The 25,217-nt window shown below is 44.3% G+C and overlaps 1 protein-coding gene across 10 annotated transcripts in view; it reads left to right on the top strand.

The window, feature by feature from the left end:
• The window catches only part of LOC139237968 (uncharacterized), a 142,132-nt gene that overhangs the window by 92,662 nt on the left and 24,253 nt on the right, over positions 1–25,217 (top strand). For 7 of the 10 annotated variants that reach the window (XM_070867311.1, XM_070867313.1, XM_070867312.1 and 4 more), the window contains 3 exons: positions 4,066–4,500; positions 8,165–8,716; positions 23,273–23,827. In XM_070867311.1, coding sequence (XP_070723412.1) covers positions 4,066–4,500; positions 8,165–8,716; positions 23,273–23,827 — 1,542 coding nt within the window. The remainder of the gene's footprint in view (positions 1–4,065; positions 4,501–8,164; positions 8,717–23,272; positions 23,828–25,217) is intronic. The other 3 variants (XM_070867315.1, XM_070867321.1, XM_070867317.1) reach the window with 2 other exon arrangements.

A 25,217-nucleotide genomic window follows, 5' to 3' on the forward strand; every position in this document is an offset into this window, starting at 1 on the left:
GAGCTCATCCACCCAAATCAGATCTACATTTCCCATTCACATGATGTAACCTACTCTTGAATGAATATAAAGCTTTAACCTCCACTGCCCTACCTGGATAACTATTCCAAGTGTTGGCGCTCTTTGCATGTAGAAGTTCTTCCTGACATCTGTCGTAAGCTTACCTATCGCCAATTTTAATTTACACCCCTTATCCTGGCATACGATGAAGTATGGTTGTTGGACATCTTTTTGTAAGCTTCTATAAGGTCCCCTCTCTCAGTTGCCTCCTTTCAAGTTTAAAGAGCCCCATTACTCCAGTGCTGCCATGCAATTGAATCATTTTGTGTTGTGGATCTGCTCCGTGGCGCTTCCCTGCACTGCCTCCATGGCGTAAATGTCTTGGTAACCGAATTAGAACAGAGGACCCAAATTGCAATCTGGCCACGGCACTGCATAGTTTTTGCATGACAACATCTTGCACTCAACTGAACTAGCTTTAGTATTGAGCACTCTTTTCATCTTAATCGATGCTCGAAGGTAATTTGACATGTTAAGTGCTATCAGACTCCGATGCCTTTCTACACTTTTAACGATTGCTGCACCATCCTTAGTATTCTTGCGACTTCCATTTTGTAGGACATTGCAATTATCTGCAGTGATTTACCCAATTGCAGATTTGATCCAATGCCTTTTGTAAGTCCCTAGCCTATTTGTCCATCTTGACAGCCCTTCCTAGTTTACTAAATCATTTGGAATCAAGTGTTGTTCCACTGCAGATATACAACCAACTGAACACACAACCAGTCTGTTTTGCAAAGAGATGTGGCTACAGTGGTTCATTGGATCAACGAAGGTCATACATGTTCCAGTACTCTCTGACTTTGCACCTTTAGAAGTAAGATATTGGTGTAAAAAAGGTGGTGACATAGAATAACCAACTTCTGATAGACATAGAAATCTGGCACAATGTTCTCCCATCAGGAGCATGTACCTATTCCATAAGTGGACCCTTGACAAGGACATTACCCATAGTATAATAATTAAAGGTAGATTACTCACCTTTTGTTCCACAAATTAATAAAAACATTCAACATATAGCTGCTGTGAAGACAGATGTGATGATTTGAACAGTTTTGTTATCTGTATTTTGTGGGAGGAGGATATATATATTTTATTTGTTCCTGGGATGTGGGCATTATTGTGGACATTATTGCCCATACCTATTTGTCCATGAGAAGGTGGTGGTAAGGCGCCATCTTGAACCGCTGCAGTCCGTTTGGTGAAGGTACTCCCACAGTGCTGACTTTGTAGTAGCGGTTTGGTACAACTGAGTGGCTCGCTAGGCCATTTCAGAAGGCAGTGAAGAGTCAACCACATTGCTGTTGCTCTGGAGTCACATATAGGCCAGACCGGGTAAGGGCAGCAGATTTCCTTCCCTAAAGGACATTCGTGAACCAGATGAGTTTCTCTGAGAATCCAGTAGTTTCATGGTCACTATTACTGATGCTAGCTTTTTTTAAAATTCCAGATTTATTTAATTAACTGAATTTAAATTCCTCCAGCTGCCGTGGTGGGATTTGAACTCACGTCACTGGATCATTAGTCTAGACCTTTGGATTACTAGTCCAGTAATATAATCACTATGCTACCGTACTGTTAATATGCTAATCTGCATGGGACATTAAGCTTTATTTTATTATTTAAATACTGTATCTAGCAACAGTAAACTCCTTCATGTTTGGTTTTCACAAGACAGGTTGGCATGAAGGAGACCTTTCAGCCCATTTGGTCCCAACTTCTAGTATTTTATTAGATCCATTCTGGTATAGCAGAGAATGTATATTTTCTTTTTCTCTGGCTCGTAAGGGAATGGGTCCTTGGTGAGCATGGTACCAAGCTCTTCTCTGGTTGGGAGTACTGAAACAAACTTGAGAATTGAGGTGTGACTTGTCATGAATTGAGGAAGCATCATGTGGATTCTGAATGAAGTGTCTCGGACATTTCGTGATTGAGTAATGTTACCTCACGGTGTGTGGCGTAGAACCTTAATTGAAAGGTTCAGTACAACCAAGCTTAAGTAGTCTCGGTTGTTATTTTTTTAAATCCTACGGTGTAAGCTTTTTATATCTCATTATTTTTGCTAAGTCAAGGATGTTCATAGAATCTGCTGTTAATTTTCTTTGCCTTGTAGATTTTATCACTATCGTGAAGATGTTCCAAAGTTGCTGCACATTTCAGACTTGGCTTTCTGTGAACCTACCTGTGTCTTGAATGTTGTGGGAAGGAACTCCTTTCTTGGCCACTCTCGACTCCCTCACATTCCTCTTCCAGTTGCGACTGCCTGGAGGTGGGGGAGTTTGCATCCAGTTTGAGATTGGTAATCATACTTAGCTCTCTTGATTTGAGAGTCCACTGTCCTTGTACTGTAGCTGCCAGCGTGGCGTGGTCCTTTTTGGCATTTTCTTCGATTTTAATTTTAATTCAATGAGTTCTGTCACCGTTATTTAGAGAGCGTACCGAGGGATTTTATCTCAACAGCTTCTTGTTTTTCTTCGGGATTGGGCAGAAATGAACATAAGGATAGATGTGTGATCATGGAAATTTTAACGATTGCATTTAATATTGGCTGAATTTGAATGCCAACTTTGTGTGGGATACTTTGCACAATATTAAGGCTGATGGGAACTTGCTCTGTGCATTTGCTAACTTCACACGCCGATCATTGTAACTTTGCACTGTTAGAAATATCCAAACACTTTGTGCTGTGAAACATGCAGGAACCTGACATGGCACCACCTTATTTCCTTTCAACACTGCATTTTGTGATTGGAGCTGCTTTTGCAAGTTAAGGCTGTTCGCTCTGGCGCTTGCTTGGCTGTGTGTGTTTGTCTATGCTGCTGTTTGCATGGCTGTGCCTCGGAACCTGTTATCTACGGTGCTGGGTCCATTGTGACCTTTACTTTATACCGGTGGCAGTGGTCTGCCTTTCCTGAAGCTCTGACTGCTTTGGTGTGAGTTCCATTGCCTCATCTACCACTGCTTTTTTAATTTTGGGGGGGGTGGAAGTGGAGAGCAAGTGGGTTGACCTGCTTTTGGCATTATGCATGTGTTGGTCTCGGGTGCAGAGTGTGTTCTTTATGCTGCTGAGAGAACTGCTTTATAATTGGTGCCCACCCAATTGAAATAATGTCAAGCAAGAACTAACTGATCACTGCTCATGTCAGTCCTCCTTTCTGCTCTTGCACCCCCCCCTACCCCCTCAAAAAGGAAACAATTACTATGGATTCACTGATCACCAAATTTATTATGTAGCTTGAAAAAGCTGCTATGGGCAAAACGTCACTACACAGATATTCTCTCTTTTGTGCTTGTGCGGCCCGTATTTAATTTGATTTATTTCCACTTCTTGCTGTGCGACGTACCTTCAGTCAAGAGGACAGCCTGGAGGTGTGCTTGGCGCCTTCACCACTGCTGCTGCGCTCCCAAATGACGGGTGGGATATGTTAAGCTGTTTATCCCTTCCTCTTTACCCCCACAGCGACACTGTTGGGATCGGACGCTCGCTGCGTGGAGAGTCTAGGATGTCATGGCGACCTTTTCTGGCTAGGGCTCTGTGCAATGCTGGCAGCCTTCCAGCGCAAGTTGGCAGCCTGTTTAACTACAGGGACGTCACAGCTAGGCCTGGTGCCCTTGCCCAGAGTTTGTGTACAAGCATCTTCGAGCAACAGTTCCTGACGAATGGTCAGGAATGAAATCCCTGTCTGATTTGATTTATTTTCTAGAGGGCCCTACCACAGCCCCAGCTGAGTTGCGATAACACAGGCCACGGAGTTACCTGGGGCCTTCCGTGTCGGTCTGGTTTAGCACCATGCCAGACACTGCTTTCCAGCCCAAAACTTCCATCATCACTTGAACCCGCATAATCTAAATTCTGCAAAATTTGGTTGCTGAGCTCAGAGCTGCAAAATGCTTCTTCGATTATATTTGGAATAGCCAGGTTGATGTAGTGTATGAGTGGTTAATGAACGTAACACAGGTGCCGTTGTAACGGTGTTAAATACAACTTCTCTCTTTCATTCACAGCAGTAAACAGTGAACACATAAGCTGTCGGCTGTGTGGTGCCTGCTTTGAAACCCGGAAGGGGCTGTCGAGCCATTCCCGAGCTCACTTGAGGCACTTTGGAGCGGTGGATATGGATTCTAAAGGATCTCCGATTGAAGCCTTAAATGAATTCATTAAGAAAAAAGGGATACAGAGCGCTTTGGCATCCATGCTGCCGATGAAGAAAGCGCACAGTTACCCTAAGGTGTCTGCCCTCAAAGCGGAAAGGAGCGGTTTCAAGTTAGGGACATCCGTCAACAAGAAAACATCTCTAACGTCCCCTTCACTGTCAACACAGAAAAAGCTGAAGCAAGTCACTATGAGAGTGCATATGGAATCTGGGATTTCTCAGGCTTCGAGACCTAATAATGGGCTGACTTCAGAAACTTATTGGTCAACATCACCTATGAATCTGTGTAAGGTCTTAATTAGTGATAGGTGGGCAAGATACTGTATTTTGTGATCAAGGATATGTGGTCCCCTGGTCAGAATGACCCAAGGGGTAGAGTTGATGCCATCTGTACGGATGCCTGTGCGCCAGACCATTCTGCTGTCCCGACTGAGAACACCAGTAGGGAAGGGGTAACTGGAATGGGGAAGAGGAAGACAGTAAAGTAGGGATGGTTGGAAAATAGGACGTGATCATTCAACATTACTTGAGAGGGCAGTGTGAACTGGGGGCTTAGTAACAGGGCTTAGTAACATTTATTCATACACCAAGACTCGTAAGGCTTTATAGGTTCAAATTCTGAACAGTCAAAAGGTGTGTTGGTCTTGTTGTCAGGACTATAATATAATAACTTTTATTTATATAGCGCCTTTAATGTAGTAAAACGTCCCAAGGCGCTTCACAACAGTGTTACAGACAAACAGATAAATTTGACACCGAGCCACAGAAGAAATTAAAGCAGATGATCAAAAGTAGGTTTTAAGGAGCGTCTTAAAAGAGGAAAGAGAGACGTAGAGGTTTAGGGAGGGAGTTTCGGCCCAGGCAGCTGAAGACACGGCCACCGATGGTTGAGCGGTTATAATGAGGGATGTTCAAGAGCCCCGAATTTGAGGAGCGCAGACATCTTGTGGGGTTGTGAGGCTGAAAAAGATTAGAGATAGGGAGGGGCAAGTCCATGGAGTGATTTGTAAACCAGGATGAGAATTTTGAAATCGAGTTGTTGGTCAGAAAGCACAGGTAATGGATGATCTTGACTTGGTGCAGGTTAGTACATGGGCTGTTGAGTTTTAAATGACTTCAAGTTTACGTTATGTGGAATGTGGGAGGCCGGCAAGGAGTGAGTTGGGAGTAGTCCAGTCTAGAGGTAACAACAGTATGAATGATGGTTTCAGCAGCAGAAGAGCTGAGGCAGTGGTGGAGGTGGGCGATGTTACGGAGGTGAAAAAGGGTGGTTTTAGTTATGCCGCGGTTATGTGGCTGGAAACTCATTTCGGGGTCAAATATGACACCTAAGTTGCGAACAGTCTTGATGGAGTCAGTGATTAGGGGAACGCAGTTTGTGGGGGGTACCCAACGATAATGGCTTCAGTCTTCCCAATATTTAATTGGAGAAAATTTCCGCTCATCCAGTACTGGATGTCGGCCAAGCAATCTGACAATTTAGATACCAAGCAGGGTCGAGAGAAGTGGTGGAGAGGTAAAGCTGGGTGTCATCTGCGTACATGTGGAAACTGACTCCGTGTTTTTGGATGATATCGCCAAGGGGCAGCATATAGATGAGAAATAAGAGGGGACCAAGGACAGATCCTTGGGGGACACCAGTGGTAACGATGTGGGAGTGGGAAAAGAATCCATTGCTGAAGATTGTAATAGAATTTGGAGAGTTTTTTTTCCAGGGGCAGATGCAGAAGGAAGTAGGTTTGGATTAGGGAAGGGGAATGTGGGTCGAGAGCGATACAAGGAAATGGTTAGAAATAGCTTTATCGATTATATTTTGACTGTCATCTTTCAGCCAAGTGAGCGAGAATGAACTTAGTGACATAGTGCTTGTCATGTCCTCAGGAAATCCACAAGTGCTTCATATCCAATAAATTGTTATTTTTTGAGTATCTCTTGTTTTGTGCGTAGCTCAGCAATGTCCCACACACAGCAGTGAGATGAATGACCAATTAATCTACTTTGGTGGTGCTGGTTGATGAATGCTGGCTCGGACACTGGGAAAACTCCCAGCGCTTCGTCGAAAAGATGCCATGGGATCTTTTACATCCACCTGAAAAGACAGTTTGTTGGCCTCAGTTTAACAGCTCTTCCGGAAGACGGCACCTCTGTACTGCACTGAAGTGTTGACCTAGATTATGTGCTGATGTTCTGGAGTGGGACTTTGAACCCACAACCTTCTGACTCAGAGACAACAGTGCTACCCACTGAGCGAAGCTGACACTTAGAACTCAAATGTGCCTTATGGCAATGGGGAGGTGTGAGGGAACAACTGAGCAATCTATCGAGTGATGCTTTTTTTCAATCAGTAATTCACAAGGTAGCACTATCCACTGTAGGAAAAGTCAGTTTGAGCGCAGTATTTTTGATACTTTATCGTGCGTGATCCAGCTTTTTAAGAGAAATGTGCCAGGTGAATTGTCATAACTATTTCTGCCCTAGGCTTACCTTGTTTAGAAATCCACAACATTGGAATGCACTGCCTTCATGTCTGAAAGCAGCAGTACAGAAATTTGTGCTACGTCATCGAAAAACAAACAATGATTTGAATTGATTAGAACTGAATAGAAATGTTTTTAAATATTCTGATGCATTGCAGTGCCAAATACACTGTGTTCTGGAGTCAGAATGCACACAGCAAGTTCCCAGTTTCAGTTGTATTCGTGGGTGGGGAGCGGTGAGGTGGTGAGTGGCAGAGCATGTACTTCACCAACAAGGGGTCTGAGCTGGAACACTGCTCCGATAGCCCTTGGACACCAAGCAGCTTTTGCTGATGCGCGGGAGTTTGCCCACCTCATTGTCCTGTTTATAGTGAGGTACTGGGAGAAAAATCGATAAACCTCCTCTTCTCTCTTTCCCCCCCGCCTCCCGGTGCTTAATGGATACAGGCACTGCCTGCTGCATTCAGCCTCACAGAACACAAGGACCCAAACCTATGGGGTTAGTTGATTTCAGGTGAGATTAACACTCCTGTATTAGGGAGGGTGGAAAGAAATAGCCAAGATTCCGGTTCCAGATTATTATCCTGCTAGAAAGTACCTGCACGCAGATTTTGGGTGAGATTAGATACCTTGATGCTTCCCCCTCAGTTCAATAGGTTTCCGACACTCATTGTCTAGGCTTACGCATGTGAAGAATGACCACTTACTTGAAAGAAAGACTTGCACTTGTATAGCACCCTTCACAACTACCGGACGTCCCAAAGCGCTTTACAGCAAATGAAGTACTTTTAGAAGTGTAGTCACTGTTGTAATGTAGGAAACCCGGCAGCGAATTTGCGCACAGCAAACTCCCATAAACAGCAGTGTGATAATGAGCAGATGATCTATTTTGTTATGCTGTTTGAGGGATAAATATTGGCTGGGATACCCAGGGATAACTCCCATGTTCTTCTTCGAAAATAGTGCCATGAGATCTTTTACGTCCACCTGAGAGAGCAGACGGGGTTTCGGTTTAACGTCTCATCCGACAGGATTTGAGCTACCAGAAGGTTGCTGCCATCTGTGGAATTGGACCCAAAAGGCTGCTGCTATGACCATGCATTCAGAGGAGCGATGGGGCAAATTGGGGGGTGTGGGGAAATGAGTTTTGGAGGTAATGGTATTGTAGTACTAAGATGTTGCACATAATAGTAGATGCGAACCCATATCCCGCAGCTACTATACACAGCTTTTGTGCCAAACCCAGGGTGTGGCAAGCGAAAGCTAAGTGTTTCCCTTTGGCAATGAATGATAGTAACACGAGCCACTTTCTTCCCATGCGTAGTTTAAGCAGCATTGTCCTCTCAGTCAAGGAAAAGCTTAGGGCACAAGGAGACCTAAAGTGGGCCGAAAAATTTCACTTTCAATTTGCTGTGGAAAAATTTTGAAGGAAAAAAAATGTTCATTGTAATTTCCCCTTTCTTTTATTTACAGCAATTGATTCAGCGCCTAGTAAAGAGACACGCTGTGAGTTTTGCGGTGATTACTTTGAGAACCGCAAGGGGCTGTCGAGTCACGCGAGGTCACACCTGAGGCAATTCGGGGTGACTGAATGGACAGTCAACGGTTCGCCAATCGACACGCTGAAGGAGCTCATGAAGAGGAAAATGCACCCCCTCGACTCGGCCATCGCGCCCGGGCTCAAGCTGCCCTCGAAACTTGCGACGACCGGCATAAAATCGCCGACGCAGCTCTTGCCGGGTGGTCCCTTCTCGCCCGCTCTGGGCAAGCCGTCCAAGTTCAACCTGACCATTCCGTCCGTCCGGCAAATCCCACTGGGGTCACTCGTCCCCAAAAAGGTGCATGGGCAATTTCTCTCCCCGCCCCCGCTGAAAAAGATGAAGCCAGCCCCGCTGAAGAAGGTGAAGCAAGAACATTTCAAAATCGAATACAACCCCGATGAGCCAGCTACCTCGCTGAAGAGCGACAGTTACTTATCAGAACCCATGTGGCCCCACAGAGAAGATACTTCACCTCTCCGTTTAAGTAGGTTTTTCATTCCCTGTTGCTGAGACAGTTTTTGTGTATTTTTACCTCTGTCACACAGAAAATTTAACCCTGATGCTACTGGAAAATATGATTACTTGAAAGTGAGTTAGAAGTTTGAGTTTAAGGCAGCCTAAGAACATAAGAACCTAACATAAGAAATAGGAGAAGGCCATTTAGTCCCTCGAACCCGCTCCGCCATTCAATAAGATCATGACAGATCTGATCATTGGCTCAGCTCCACTTCCCTGCCTGCTCCCCATAACCCTTCACGCTCTTATCGTTCAAATATCAGCCTACACCTTAAATAGAGTCCATGCCCCAGCCTCCTCAGCTCTCTGGGGCAGAGAATTCTACAGATTTTCGACCCTCAGAGAAAAAAATGCCTCATCTCTGTTCTAAATGAGCGATCCCTTATTAAACTATGCCCCCTAGTTCTAGATTCTCCACGAGTGATCTGAATTGTAAAATACTGTGGGCTAATAAGACTGATAGGCTTCAGATAATGTTTATAAATCAGTCTTGCGGTTATATGCCCTCTATCTTTAATTATTTTACCTCTTGAGTTCCCTGCCCCCCCCCCCCCTCATTTGCTATATAGTGCAGTGCTCAAGTCTCTGCCACTGGAATACTTGTTCTGCTCAGTAGCGTCATCTGATGGCTGAAGTGGAGTAACGCACAAAAGACCACAACATACCTACCCAGAGCAGTGGTGACAAACGCACTTGCTTTCCCTTCTCTCCAAGAAGCTCGAAAGTGGGCTTGCAGATTGTAGAAATAATTTTTCACTGTGTGCTAAGAGCCGTAAAATCTGCACGCCTGAAATGTAAACGGCTTTTTGAAAAAAATAATTTGTACCTTCCTGTGTGTGTGTGTGTGTGGTCCACTTTTAACTTTAAACAAATGGAAGATTTTTAAATGTAACAGACAACCTTTAAACAGTAAATGTTAATGGAGAAATTAATTCTTAAAATTTACTATCCGTGCTGAGTACTTCCAGATGTGTCTTGGATGCCGTGGGTCTTTTTTTTTTATAAAGTATATACAATCTTCAACGCTTTTACAGGGCTCGTTTGCAGACTTTCATCTTTCACTGGTTTTATTTTCATCTTTCACTGATTTGTTTTCCTTGTATGTGTCAGTCAAGTCTGTGTCTATCTAGTTGGATGGATACATCTAGGTTGGATAGACTGGATGTGAGGAGGATGTTTCCCCTGGCTGGGAAGTCCAGAACAAGAGATTACAAGGGATACGGGGTAGGAAATTTAGGACCGAGATGAGGAGAAATGTTTTCACTCAGAGGGTGGTGAACCTATGGTTCTCTGCCACAGAAGGCTGTGGAGGCCAAGTCACTGCATATATTTAAGAGAGAGATATAGATTTCTGGACACACAAGACATCAAGGGTTTGGGGAAAAAGCTGGAATATGGTGTTGAGATAGAGGATCAGCCATAATACTGAATGGCGATGCAGACTCAAAGGACCGAATGGCCTACTCCTATATTCTACGTTTCTATGTCAAAGAATTCACATGACATTGTTCATTTTTTAAAAAGAAGCTGACTGCCAATGCTCCCTGTAATTTGTTTGGGGCTGCGCGGCCCATTCAAATGTTGGGGCCTGCGTGGTTATTCCAGTTGAAAAGCCGCCGAGCTTGGGAGCTCCAGACCACGGCCACGCAGTTCAACAGGAACATTGCACTCCGCGCTCATGAGCACCTTGTGATTTTAGGTTCATTTTAATAAACCTGTTCTTTCTCTCCCGTTGGCAAACAACATTGCTGCTATTTTCCCTTGGGTTGGAGGGGGGGTGATGTGTGGGTAAGGGTAGCAGCTTCAGAAATTGCCTGTTCAGCTCTCTCAGCCCTAATTCTTTTTACTCGGTGGACTTTCAATTATGAGAAGTATAATGAGTCTGATCAAAGCTGGTTTCCATACATGCCGATCCTGGATTTCAAGTTCTGTGCTTTGCATTATGTACTTCGGACAAGGGACAATTTCTGCTGTACAGTTTTGAAGGATGCAAACCTGCATTTTTACTGAGAACATCTCCGACGCTATAAAGTGAACCTCAAAGGCTGAAATTTGTTCATCTGCTTCACCTGGTAGATCTTTTGGACTTGGGTCTATAATTTAAAACAAAGTACTTCTGATCAAAGAGAAATGTAGTTGGTCTGTGATGAGCCAGGAGTCTGTACATTGTCATGGCTAGGGATAGGCTTTGGGCTGTATTCCAGGATGATATTACAACATGGGCCTTAGTCTCTGTTTATGGGCACAATCGTCACCTTGACTTGCAGCTGAGCTTCCTCCTTAGTCAGCAGGGTTCCCTCAGAGATTGCAAATGGTCTATTTAGATCATCTTGGCTCTCACTAAGATCATTGGTTAGCATTTTGTAAGAATACTTTTCCAACGAAAGATTGATTCTGCTAGCAGTTGTTGTCTACCAGACGGAGATGGGTTCTCTTGAACCCATGTACACAGGGAATTAGCTTTAAGAACATGGGAAATAGGAGCAGGAGTAGGCCATATGGCCCCTCGAGCCTGCTCCGCCATTCAATAAGATCATGGCTGATCTGATCATGGACTCAGGTCCACTTCCCTGCCCGCACCCCTTGTTCCCTTATAGGTTAAGAAATTGTCTATCTCTATCTTAAATGTATTCAATGACCCAACTTCCACAGCTGTCTGAGGCAGCAAATTCCGCAGATTTACAGCCCTCGGAAGAAATTCCTCCTTATCTCAGTTTTAAATGGGCGGTTCCTTATTCTAAGATTATGCCCCTATGAGTGGAAACATCCTCTCTGCATCCACCTTGTCAAGCCCCCTCATAATATTATATGTTTTGATAAGATCACACCTCATTCTTCTGAATTCCAATGAGTAGAGGCCCAACCTCATAAGTCCGCCCCCTCATCTCCGGAATCAACCTAGTGAACCTTCTCTGAACTGCCTCCAAAGCAAGTATATCCTTTCGTAAATATAGAAACCAAAACTGCACGCAGTATTCCAGGTGTGGTCTCACCAATACTCTGTATAACTGTAGCAAGACGTCCCTGCTTTTATATTCCATCCCCTTTGCAATAAAGGCCAAGATTCCATTGGCCTTCCTGATCACTTGCTGTACCTGCATTCTAACCTTTTGTATTTCAAGTACCCCCAGGTCCCGCTGTACTGCAGCACTTTGAAATTTTTCTCCATTTAAATAATAACTTGTTCTTTGATTTTTTTTTCTGCCAAAGTGCATAACCTCACACTTACTAACATTATACTCAATCTGCCAAATTTTTGTCCACTCACTTAGTCTGTCTACGTCCTTTTACAGATTTTTTGTGTCCTCCTCACACATTGCTTTTCCTCCCATCTTTGTATCATCAGCAAAATTGGCTACATTACACACGGTCCTTTCTTCCAAGTCGTTAATATAGATTGTAAATAGTTGAAGTCCCAGCAGAGTCGAACTAATGCAAACTTGGCTACAGCTTTTTGCAGCCGGTATGTTATTAGTTTGGTCTTGCATGTTGATCTTGGTCAACATTAACTTAGTAGATGGATTTACTGGATACAGAGTTTGGTTGTAGGAATGTGCTGCTTATTTCTCACTTTTGGCGGAGTTGCCTGCTGACTTATTGGTTCTAGAAACATAGAAAATAAGTGCAGGACTAGGCCATTTGGCCCTTCGAGCCTACACCACCATTCAATATGATCATGGCTGATCATTCACCTCAGTACCCCTTTCCTGCTTTCTCTCCATACCCCTTGATCCCTTTAGCCGTAAGGACCATATCTAACTTCTAAATATATCCAATGAACTGGCATCAACGACTCTCTGCGGCAGGGAATTCCACAGGTTAACAACTCTCTGAGTGAAGAAGTTTCTCCTCATCTCAGTCCTAAATGGCCTACCCCTTATCCTAAGACTCTGTCCCCTGGTTCTGGACTTCCCCAACATCGGGAACATTCTTCCTGCATCTAATCTGTCCCGTCCCGTCAGAATCTTATACTTTTCTATGAGATCCCCTCTCAACCTTCTAAACTCCAGTGTATAAAGGCCCAGTTGATCCAGTCTCTCCTTCTAACTGTGCAAGTGTGGCAACTTCTCAGTCCAGAGTAAGAACTAGCCACCCCATTCCAACTCTGAAAAGGAAGAGAAAAAACTTGCATTTGTAAAGTGCCTATTGTGTTCCCAGGACATTCCAAGGCACTTCAGAATGCAGTCACTTTCGAACTAGGCCACAGGAGTCCCATTTGTTGCCCGGAAAATCATTTTTCCATAAACATACCTTGTTGTGTAGCTCTGGTTTTTACATGATCCTTTTATAGGTGAGTTTAAGGGCAATACCTGAAGCACTTTAACATGCGCCAGCAGAACTTCCAGAGAATCCAAGTGTTTTAAGGGGCAACTAAGTTCTAAAACAACCTGACGGTTCTCAAAAGAAAAATAAAGACGTACTTACATTTCTGTAGTGCGTTTCACGACCTCTGGACGTCCCAAAGCGCTATACAGCACTTTTGAAGTATAGTCACTGTTGTAATGTAGGAAATGCAGCAGTCACTTGCACACAGCAAGGTCCCTCAAACAACAATGTGATAATGACCAAATCATCGTTTTTTGTTATGTTGATTGAGGGATAAATATTGGCCCCAGGTGATAGCTCCCCTGCTCTTCTTTGAAATAGTGCCATTGGATCTTTTCCGTCCACCTGAGAGAGTAGACGGAACCTTGATTTAATGTCTCATCGGAATGATGGCACCTCCCTATTACTGCACTGGAGTGTCAGCCTAGATTTTTGTGCTCCTGCACAATTTCTTTTTGGAAAGGCCCCTATGGTCATGGATTGAAAAGCCACATGTAGGAAAATCGCCAAGGAGCTTCAGGTTGTGGCTCAGTATGGTATCATCAAACCGCTCAGGAAAGAGTTAGGTTTGATCCTTTGTGTTGATTTCGCTGGTCTCTGTGGGAGTGCAACACTTTGCCTCAGCATCCCTCAGCTAGAACAGAGGGGGGAAATCAACCAAGACTTCTCTGATTTTGTACGCAGTGACCTCTGGTGAAAAATGCCGGTGACTGTCAGTTGAGAATGGGATTGAGTGATGCCTTCTATAGTTAAATAGCCAGCCTGTACTGAGTATGTAATCTTGCCTGAATTTTACTATTTGGATGATAACCTGCAGAAGGGGGAGAGAGAAAGAGAGCATTGCATCAAAATTACTTGAGATTCAATAGAGAGTTTGTCACAAACAAAGTGCACTCATACACGCTTATATCGACATGTTGGGGATATATATATAAATATCATCACTGACACAGAATTTAACATTTCTTCGTGTTTACATCAATTTTTCCTTAGCTTAATTTTACAAAATAATAGCCTGTTTCAAACACGACACTTGTTCTCTTCGGGTTGGTGCTTATAGCTTATGCAAATACTTAGCTGCCTCTTCCATTTCTTCTGATGGTTTCATTTGAGAAATAAAGGTCTGCAATCCTTCACGCATGCTTCAATACTCGCCACGTGTGGGATATTGGCGTTGTTGGACTCTTGTTTTCAGGCTCCTCGACGTCTTTACCTTTTTACCGAGGCGGTGATATCTTCATCTGCCAGTAATGCATTACACTGCTCATTTGCATCCATATTGACATCAAGAGTTAAGAGCTAACTCTCTTTGCAAGCCAAGAGTCTCGTACAGAAGCTGATTGCCGGCAGCTTTGCTGTCTGCTGTAAATCCACATAAGCCATCTTGTGGTTTGCAGATAAAAGCATGGGTAAAACAATTATGAATTGTCTCTTGTTTGACCATGCTTTTCTTTTTAAATTGTGCATCGCCACCATTAGGTTTTCTGTAAGCTCTTTGGTGCCGATTCCTACCAAAGTTTAGAATTTTTGTAGTGGTATTTAAGGTTTTGAATAATCCCTTCATACATTGACTGGATGCAGGATGTGGTACTTGGAGGAATAACAGTTAATGTAATGACTCATGTTCTCACTAAACATGTCATAATCACTTGGGATTTTCAGCAAGTTTCATACTAAACCACGTAGCTAATACATCTTCAACATCTCTGATTTTACAGTTTTTCTCTGATTTGTTCATCAGCTTTGCAGATTTCTTTTCTGGATTTTCCACTTCTTTGCTTTGATTGCCCAGTATTTATCCTCATGCGCTGAGCAGTTAATGACTATTTTCTGACCAAGCGTTGTCCTGTTTTGATCGAGTTTTGGGACTCATCTTGTAAAATTATTAGGCTTTGCCGTTGGCCTCAACCTCATATCGACTGCTCGTTCACATTTTTAAAGCATCTTGGGTTTCTTGACTTCCCTATCAACAGATGATGTTTACCACCTGTACACAATTGTCCCTTGACGCAGTAGGTTTCATCCGGGTTGCACTTGAAGAGCAAGGCTGTCTCGTCAGCGTTATAAACGTTGCCCGATTAGTAGTCCCGCAGAATTTCACGGAGACAAGTCTTCCGCTCGTTGATGTGAGGGTGGTCGCATATTTACCCTCACTGTAAATTTTCTTGGACCACACCTCCAATGCAAGCCTTGAAATGACTAGACCACTCTTTACTGGTGGAATTTACCACGCCTAGCTGATCATCAAAAGCCTTGGCCTTCTCAATAAACATGTCACGATCAATTGGAATTATCAGCAGGTTTCTTCACTAAACCACGCGGCTGATGCATCTTCAACATCTGATTTTACAGTTTTTCTTCATCTGCGGCACGTCCATTTCTGAATCGCACTCGGCCTTTATCTGTTCCTCAGATTTCCTCTGGCCATATAGGGTGTTGAGCTTCATGGAGATGGCTTTGCAGATTTCTTATCTGGATTTTCCACTATTGCTTTGATTGCCAAGTATTTATTCTCAAGTTGGATTTCTGTTTAATTCCAAACTTGGTATCCATCTTAAGTAAACTTTGATGGGCACTCGCAACATGACTAATTTATAGGCTTAGAAAGTGCACTCGTGTGTCACACTAATTGACAGAATAGAAGGCCTGTAAGACTTTGTTGAATCGTCGCACCAGAGTTTGTTGGTGCTAATACATAGCAAAAGCTCTTGGTATTAATGTGTGGAGATGCTACTGAGACTTCCCACTTATTTCAATAAAAAAGAGATTTTGACAAACTAGTTTGAGATAAGTGGGTATCGCTGTATGCTATTCGTCCAACAGTAGTCGGAGCAATCCATCAATGGTGCAGCAACTACTCAACTACCTTGATTGACTTGTAGAAGCGTCGTTAGGAGGAGTCTGTAACGTCTGCAGTCCAAGGCATCCTGAATTTCAAGTGGAAGCTGGAGTTCCTCAGAAACAGGCAAATCCCAACTGCAGTTTGGTTTATAACTGCTCTGGGCGTCGATCAGTTCATAATTGCTCAGCTGGAAGGCTTCAAAATGCCGTTTTTTTCCAAGACTGATGGCAGAGGTCAGATTTATGGTTGCAGTTGCACGCCTCTGTGATGGCGTTCTCCAAAGCAGTTTCCTTGTGTCCAGGATATAGAGGCCCAGAACAGTGGTTCTGGCTTTGTGGTCTGAAAGCAAATGCTCCAAGTGAATTACAGTCGTTGGGTATTATCTCACAGGAATGGGTACCATCACCAGGGAATGAAGGACCTAGCCATGAGCCAGTTGGCAAATTTAACAGCTCAATCTGTACACTATGCAACTAATGCTCTTGCCATTTTTCGAACGGCCAGATCCACAGGTAAATGCATTTCTAGATGGATACTAAGACTATTTGCTGCATAAGTGGGATAAGCTTGATCTTGAGACTTGAACACAAAAATCTAGGCTGACACTCGAGTGCAATAATGAGGGAGTGCTGCACTGTTAGAGGTGCCGTCATTCGGATGAGATGTTAAACCGAGGCCCCGTCTGCGCGCTCAAGTGGATGTAAAAGATCCCATGGTACTATTTTGAAGAAGAACAGGGGAGTTATCCCTGGTGTCCTGGGCCAATATTTATCCCTCAATCAATATAACAAAAACAGATTATCTGGTCATTGTCACATTGCTATTTGTGGGAGCTTGCTGTGCACAAATTGGCTGCCGCATTTCCCACATTACAACAGTGCTAGATTGTTAGTGTTAATTGGCTGTAAAGCGCTTTGGGACGTCCTGAGGTCGTGAAAGGTGCTATATAAATGCAAGCCTTTTTCTCAATCTCCCTGCAGCGACTCATTGCAGATTTGGCACTGGCATATTCCCAATTTGATTGGCGATTTCAGATGCGATTTTTGCAGCCCTTCTGAATATTGCAGCAAAATTCCTGAGCAGAGATGAGGTGCACCCTCAAGAATGGATTCTCCCACTTAGATTCCACGACTGTGATATTCAAAAATGTCCATACATAGATTTGATGGGGCGCTGTGTGTGGCAGAAGTCAAAGTAACCTTCAGGTGTGTTCTTTTTTTTGAGAATGTTCAGTTAGCCTGACCTCTAGCTGTTCCTCGGGGTCAGATGCAGGGGCAAATCTTGCATTGTGCCAAGAGTCACCTTGTATGCTGTCTGTAAGATGCCATGCGCTCTCTAAATGTTACTGCTTACTGCCATGACAAAAGGTGTGCTGTGGTACATTGCTAATACCTGATTTTTAACATCAAATCCTAGAATTGCCCCTAACTGTTGTGGTGCAGTGCCTCTGTGTGTGAAGGATAAGGTTATGAGGCCACTTGAGTTCCTTGCCTTTAGATCTAGCATTCCTCTTTAAATTTCTTTGTAATTCATCCATCACATATGTCGTTCTTGACCTTTTTCCTACTGCCCCCTCTGATTGGAGACCTTTGAACTTGGTAATCATTCAGAATTGTTCCTGTGTTGTACACGCATGACCGTATTCGGCCGTATGTCGAGAATTGAATAATGACAGTATGAAGGAGGCAACGAGGCTCTTGAAAGTCTACAGTGAGAAAATTCCCTTGAAGCGTCTACCTTGCGTTGGATGATGAATCTGACTCTGCTGTTTGTGACATTGCCGAGGTGGGCAAGAGGAATCCCTCTTCCTGACATTGGTGACTGCAGTCTCTTGCTAGAGAATAGGGTGTGCTGTTGACTGAGAGCAGACTTGTCCACGTTGGTGAGAAGGACGTGTGGGAGGAGTACCATTCTGAGGGAGGAGTTACATATAGCTCCACACAGATCATTGTATTAAATTAACCCGAGGTCTCGAATTGTACGTTTGCAAACAACTTTTATTTATATAGCACCTTTAACTTAGCAAAATGTCCCAAGGCGCTTCACAGTAACGATATAAGACAAAACAGATGCATTTAATACCGAGCCACAGAAGAAGAAATTACAGATGACCAACACGGGAGAGACAATCCTTTATGCGGCAGCCGTTGCTTGCAGCTTTAAAACCAGGGAGAACCTATTTATCTAGCCATGTGCTGGTGGCAAATGTAATCATCCCATCCCATGAGCAGTATAACTGCTCCTGTGGTTTTATTTACGACCAGATCCACCGATCAAACAGTGTGATTTTGGATGGATATCACTCCCTCGTCAGCAGTTCGCCAACACCGATGTAAAAACGGGTATTGATCAATTGATACTGCATGGCAACACAGCAGAAGGGCTGAGGCAGGCAACAGCAAGTCTGCCTTGGAAAGAGGAACCTACAATCCTCCCCGTGTTAGCTTGGTAAAAATATGTTGAGTTTGTCGGTTTTGCTCTCCCCAACACATTTTTATTTATAATTGTTGCTGGAGAAAACAGCAGAAATGGCATTCAGTAGACAGACCAATTGGGCTTGGGTAAATCTGGAGAACGAAGGTTACAATAATGTCCTTGTTTCCTGTGATCTGGGATTTGAATCTTTATTAATGGAGTAAAAGTCTCCAATTTCCTCCTCTTTGCTGCGTGGGGTACGGTGGTATAGTGGTTGTTATTGCACTAGTAATCAGAGGCCTGACTAATAATCTGGAGAGTTCCAATTCAGTTAAATAAGAATTAGGAGCATAAGTAGGCCATTTGGTCCCTCGAGCCTGCTCCGTCATTCAATGGGATCATGGCTGATCATCTACCTCAACTCCACTATCCCCATATCCCTTAATTCCCTTAATATTCAAAAGTCTATCGATCACTGGCTTAGAAACATAGAAACATAGAAAATAGGTGCAGGAGTAGGCCATTCGGCCCTTCTAGCCTGCACCGCCATTCAATGAGTTCATGGCTGAACATGCAACTTCAGTACCCCATTCCTGCTTTCTCACCATACCCCTTGATTCCCCTAGTAGTAAGGACTTCATCTAACTCCTTTTTGAATATATTTAGTGAATTGGCCTCAACAACTTTCTGTGGTAGAGAATTCCACAGGTTCACCACTCTCTGGGTGAAGAAATTCCTCCTCATCTCGGTCCTAAATGGCTTCCCCCTTATCCTTAGACTGTGTCCCCTGGTTCTGGACTTCCCCAACATTGGGAACATTCTTCCTGCATCTAACCTGTCTAACCCCGTCAGAATTTTAAACGTTTCTATGAGGTCCCCTCTCATTCTTCTGAACTCCAGTGAATACAAGCCCAGTTGATCCAGTCTTTCTTGATAGGTCAGTCCCGCCATCCCGGGAATCAGTCTGGTGAACCTTCGCTGCACTCCCTCAATAGCAAGAATGTCCTTCCTCAGGTTAGGAGACCAAAACTGTACACAATACTCCAGGTGTGGCCTCACCAAGGCCTGTACAATTGTAGCAACACCTCCCTGCCCTTGTACTCAAATCCCCTCGCTATGAAGGCCAACATGCCATTTGCTTTCTTAACCGCCTGCTGTACCTGCATGCCAACCTTCAATGACTGATGTACCATGACACCCAGGTCTCTTTGCACCTCCCCTTTTCCTAATCTGTCACCATTCAGATAATAGCCTGTCTCTTTGTTTTTACCACCAAAGTGGATAACCTCACATTTATCCACATTATACTTCATCTGCCATGCATTTGCCCACTCACCTAACCTATCCAAGTCGCTCTGCAGCCTCATAGAATCCTCCTTGCAGCTCACACTGCCACCCAACTTAGTGTCATCCGCAAATTTGGAGATACTACATTTAATCTCCTCGTCTAAATCATTAATGTACAGTGTAAACAGCTGGGGCCCCAGCACAGAACCTTGCAGTACCCCACTAGTCACTGCCTGCCATTCTGAAAAGTCCCCATTTACTCCTACTCTTTGCTTCCTGTCTGACAACCAGTTCTCAATCCATGTCAGCACACTACCCCCAATCCCATGTGCTTTAACTTTGCACATTAATCTCTTGTGTGGGACCTTGTCGAAAGCCTTCTGAAAGTCCAAATATACCACATCAACTGGTTCTCCCCTGTCCACTCTACTGGAAACATCCTCAAAAAATTCCAGAAGATTTGTCAAGCATGATTTCCCTTTCACAAATCCATGCTGACTTGGACCCATCATATTACCTCTTTCCAAATGCACTGCTATGACATCCTTAATAATTGATTCCATCATTTTACCCACTACTGATGTCAGGCTGACCGGTCTGTAATTCCCTGTTTTCTCTCTCCCTCCTTTTTTTAAAAAGTGGGGTTACATTGGCTACCCTCCACTCCATAGGAACTGATCCAGAGTCAATGGAATGTTGGAAAATGACTGTCAATGCATCCGCTATTTCCAAGGCCACCTCCTTAAGTACTCTGGGATGCAGTCCATCAGGCCCGAGTGATTTATCGGCCTTCAATCCCATCAATTTCCCCAACACAATTTCCCGACTAATAAGGATTTCCCTCAGTTCCTCCTCCTTACTAGACCCTCCGACCCCTTTTATATCCGGAAGGTTGTTTGTGTCCTCCTCAGTGAATACCGAACCAAAGTACTTGTTCAATTGGTCCGCCATTTCTTTGTTCCCCGTTATGACTTCCCCTGATTCTGACTGCAGGGGACCTACGTTTGTCTTTACTAACCTTTTTCTCTTTACATATCTATAGAAACTTTTGCAATCCGTCTTAATGTTCCCTGCAAGCTTCTTCTCGTACTCCATTTTCCCTGCCCTAATCAAACCCTTTGTCCTCCTCTGCTGAGTTCTAAATTTCTCCCAGTCCCCAGGTTCGCTGCTATTTCTGGCCAATTTGTATGCCACTTCCTTGGCTTTAATGCTATCCCTGATTTCCCTTGATAGCCACGGTTGAGCCACCTTCCCTTTTTTATTTTTACGACAGACAGGAATGTACAATTGTTGTAGTTCATCCATGCGGTCTCTAAATGTCTGCCATTGCCCATCCACAGTCAACCCCTTCAGTATCATTCGCCAATCTACCCTAGCCAATTCACGCCTCATACCTTCAAAGTTACCCTTCTTTAAGTTCTGGACCATGGTCTCTGAATTAACTGTTTCACTCTCCATCCTAATGCAGAATTCCACCATATTATGGTCACTCTTCCCCAAGGGGCCTCGCACAACGAGATTGCTAATTAATCCTCTCTCATTACACAACACCCAGTCTAAGATGGCCTCCCCCCTAGTTGGTTCCTCGACATATTGGTCTAAAAAACCATCCCTTATGCACTCCAGGAAATCCTCCTCCACCGTATTGCTTCCAGTTTGGTTAACCCAATCTATGTGCATATTAAAGTCACCCATTATAACTGCTGCACCTTTATTGCACGCACCCCTAATTTCCTGTTTGATGCCCTCCCCAACATCACTACTACTGTTTGGAGGTCTGTACACAACTCCCACTAACGTTTTTTGTCCTTTGGTATTCTGCAGCTCTACCCATATAGATTCCACATCATCCAAGCTAATGTCCTTCCGAACTATTGCCTTAATTTGCTCCTTAACCAGCAATGCTACCCCACCTCCTTTTCCTTTTATTCTATCTTTCCTGAATGTTGAATACCCCTGGATGTTGAGTTCCCAGCCCTGATCATCCTGGAGCCACGTCTCCGTAATCCCAATCACATCATATTTGTTAACATCTATTTGCACAGTTAATTCATCCACTTTATTGCGGATACTCCTTGCATTAAGACACAAAGCCTTCAGGCTTGTTCTTTTAACACCCTTTGTCCTTTTAGAATTTTGCTGTACAGTGGCCCTTTTTGTTCTTTGCCTTGGGTTTTTCTGCCCTCCACTTTTCCTCATCTCCTTTCTGTCTTTTGCTTTTCCCTCCTTTTTGTTTCCCTCTGTCTCCCTGCATTGGTTCCCATCCCCCTGCCATATCAGTTTAAATCCTCCCCAACAGCACTAGCAAACACTCCCCCTAGGACATTGGTTCCGGTCCTGCCCAGGTGCAGACCGTCCGGTTTGTACTGGTCCCACCTCCCCCAGAACCGGTTCCAATGCCCCAGGAATTTGAATCCCTCCCTGTTGCACCACTGCTCAAGCCACGTATTCATCTGCGCTATCCTGCAATTCCTACTCTGACTATCACGTGGCACTGGTAGCAATCCCGAGATTACTACTTTTGAGGTCCTACTTTTTAATTTAGCTCCTAGCTCCTTAAATTCGTTTAGTAGGACCTCATCCCTTTTTTTTTAATATAAACGACTGAGCCTCCATAGCCCTCTGGGTTAGAGAATTCCAGAGATTCACTAAAGTGAAAAAGTTTCTCCTCATCTCAGTCTTAAATGGCCGACTCCTTGTTCTAGACTCCTCAGCCAGAGGAAACATCTAACTTGTCAAGCTCTAAGAATTTTGCATGTTTCAATGAGATCACTGCTCATTCTTCTAAACCCTACAAACTATAGGTCTAGTCTACTCAACCTCTCCTCATATGACAATCCCCTCATCCTATGAATCAGTCTGGTGATCCTTTGTTGCACTCCCTCAATGACAAGTGTATCTTTCCTTAGGTAAGGAGACCAAAATTATACATCATACTCCAGGTGTGGTCTCACCAGGGCCCTATATAATTGCAGTAAGAGGTCTATACTCCTACTCAAATCCTCTTGTAATAAACGCCAACATACCATTTGTTTTCTTAATTGCTTGCTTGTACCTGAATGTTAACTTTCAGTGATTTGTGTACAAGGACACTCTGAACACCAACACTTCCCAATCTCTCACTATTTAAAAAAAACTCTGCTTTTCTATTTTTCCTGTGAAAGTCACTAACTTTACATTTCTTCACATTATATTCAGTTAAATATCTGGAATAAGAAGCTAGTACAAGGCAACAGTAATGGTGACCATGAAACTACCAAACTGTCGTAAAAACCCAACTGGTTCACTAATGTCCTTTAGGGAAGGAAATCTGCCGCCCTTACCCGGTCTGGCCTACATGTGACAGCAGACCCACAGCAATGTGCCCTCTGCAAAGGCCTCGCAAGCCACACACTTGCTTTACCTGCTTGAGGGCAATTAGGGATGGGCATTAAATGCTGGCCAGCGATGCCCACATTCCATAAATTAATAACAAAAATGTTGATGCTTTAGGGTAATCTCGGCTTGTAGCATGTGCAGAACCTCTCTGGGCCGGCACACCAGCTGCTTACATCAAAGATCAAGAAATATTTTGCCCTCCCCATTTTAACTCCTAAATTCACCTCACCATCTCCTTGACGGCAATTTTCATTTGTTTTTCTTCTGTTTTTACAGCGATTGATCAGCCCAGCAAGGATGTGCGCTGCGAATTCTGTGGTGAATACTTTGAGAATCGCAAGGGGCTGTCGAGCCATGCCAGGTCGCATCTGCGGCAGTTTGGGGTGACCGAGTGGACGGTGAACGGTTCGCCGATTGACACGCTGAAGGAGATGATGAAACGGAAAGGAAAGCCTGAGCCCCTGGGCCACGAGCTGGCACAGCGGGAGCTGCAGCGGGGACCCGAAAACTACCTGTACGAGGAGAAACCCATTCCCAAGCCGTTCGGACAGATTGTCAAGACGTCGATTAAGGAGATGCAGCAAAAGCATCTGACGCCCCCAGCGAGGAAAGTGTTGACCTATACGCAAAACAGCCATCATCAGACTGGATCGCCGCTGGGCAAAAAGATACCGATGGGTTTTGTGTCAACTGCACCGCTAAAGAAACCCATGCTCGATGAAAGAAGCCTGCTGTCGGAATTGAAACCCAGCTATAATCCAGAATCGGGCTTGTACAAGCCAAAGGCCGCCTGGTCCCCGCAGGAGAAGGTGCCAACGACACCGGTAATAGGTAAGTCAGACTACTTTGAATACTCTTGCCTTCTCTTTGCTCTCTCAATGCTGCACATTTAGTTCGCAACAGTAGGCCGACAGACAAAACTGCTCTTTGTACCTCCGGCACTGAAAGGTTTCCCGGGTCGCCCAAGCCTCTCTCTGTTCTATGTTTCTCTTCCCTGTGGTGTGGTGTAAATGCTTGGCGTTCCTTCTCTGCATCCTCCGAGCCGCGCAGTTGAGATTTAGCGACCTTGTCGTGCGGGGAATCCAGCTCCAGACCTGCATCTTGCCGCACCCCTGGTGCAGCACATTGCAAATGCAATACACTGCAACTGTTGCACTTGCACCAACGTTATACTGTTGACTGATCTCTGGCGTTCCTGGCCCTGGTTATAAAGAAGCTGGGAGATTCGCGGATACCCGTTTTTTTATTTCTTAAATCTGTTCCCAGGAAGTCGACGACCCTGGCAGTGCTGCATTAAGTGTCCATCCCTACTTGCCCTGGGAAAGTGCTGGGCTGTCTTCTCGGGCAGTTATACAACCTAGAGTGGCTTGCTCAGCCATTTCAGAAAGTGCTAAGATTCATTGTAGTGTGGGGCGAGAATCAAAGTGTGGGCCAAACCAGGTTGGGATGGCAGGTTCCGATGCCCTGCTGGCAAGGACAGTTTCTGTTTTATTAACAACAACAAAAAAAAATATTTTAAAAACATTCCGATTTGTCTCCTGTTTTGTTTTAATTGAGTTTACTGAGAGCTGCAGTGACCAGATTGCTGAAGCAATCTTCTCCTGTCCACTTCACGGGTCTCCCCCTCCCTCTTCGGTTCCCTCCCAAAATGTTAATTCATTATTACGAGAGACCAAATTGAAACCGATGCTGCTGTTTGCTGCGACGCTCTGTGCACTGAACACTGACGTGACCACTCGGCGAAGCTCACCTCGGGAATGCAGAAGACAAGGACAGTAACCAAAGCTGCTTTTACACGGCTTCCCAGGAGAAAAGATTCATTGCAACAGTTGAAAGGATACTGACTCGTCAAGAAATAGACCTGGCAAGCAATGCTCCCTCTAAATATTACTGCCGCGCGCGGCCCGTTTATTTAACTGTGTGGCACCTTTAAATTTGCACACGCAAGTACCTTCAGCGGGGCAGCCTGGGCGGTGCCTGTACAGATTGCTGTATGGCCGCGCAGCTTACAGGGAACATTGCTGACAAGGTGACGTTTTCTGGACCTATCTCATTAGCAGTAAGACAAATAACTGCAGACAATAGACATTGGTTTGAACTTGCATTTTAAACGAGGCCCTAATGATGAGATTTCTGCTCCATTCCCAAAGTAATACTCACTTTCTTCTGTGAAAAGGATTGGCCCCCGAACGGGTTCTAAATCTGTTCGATGCTGGTGTTG

The sequence above is a fragment of the Pristiophorus japonicus genome, chromosome 24, assembly GCF_044704955.1.
Source record: "Pristiophorus japonicus isolate sPriJap1 chromosome 24, sPriJap1.hap1, whole genome shotgun sequence".
Taxonomy (NCBI): Eukaryota; Metazoa; Chordata; class Chondrichthyes; family Pristiophoridae; genus Pristiophorus; species Pristiophorus japonicus.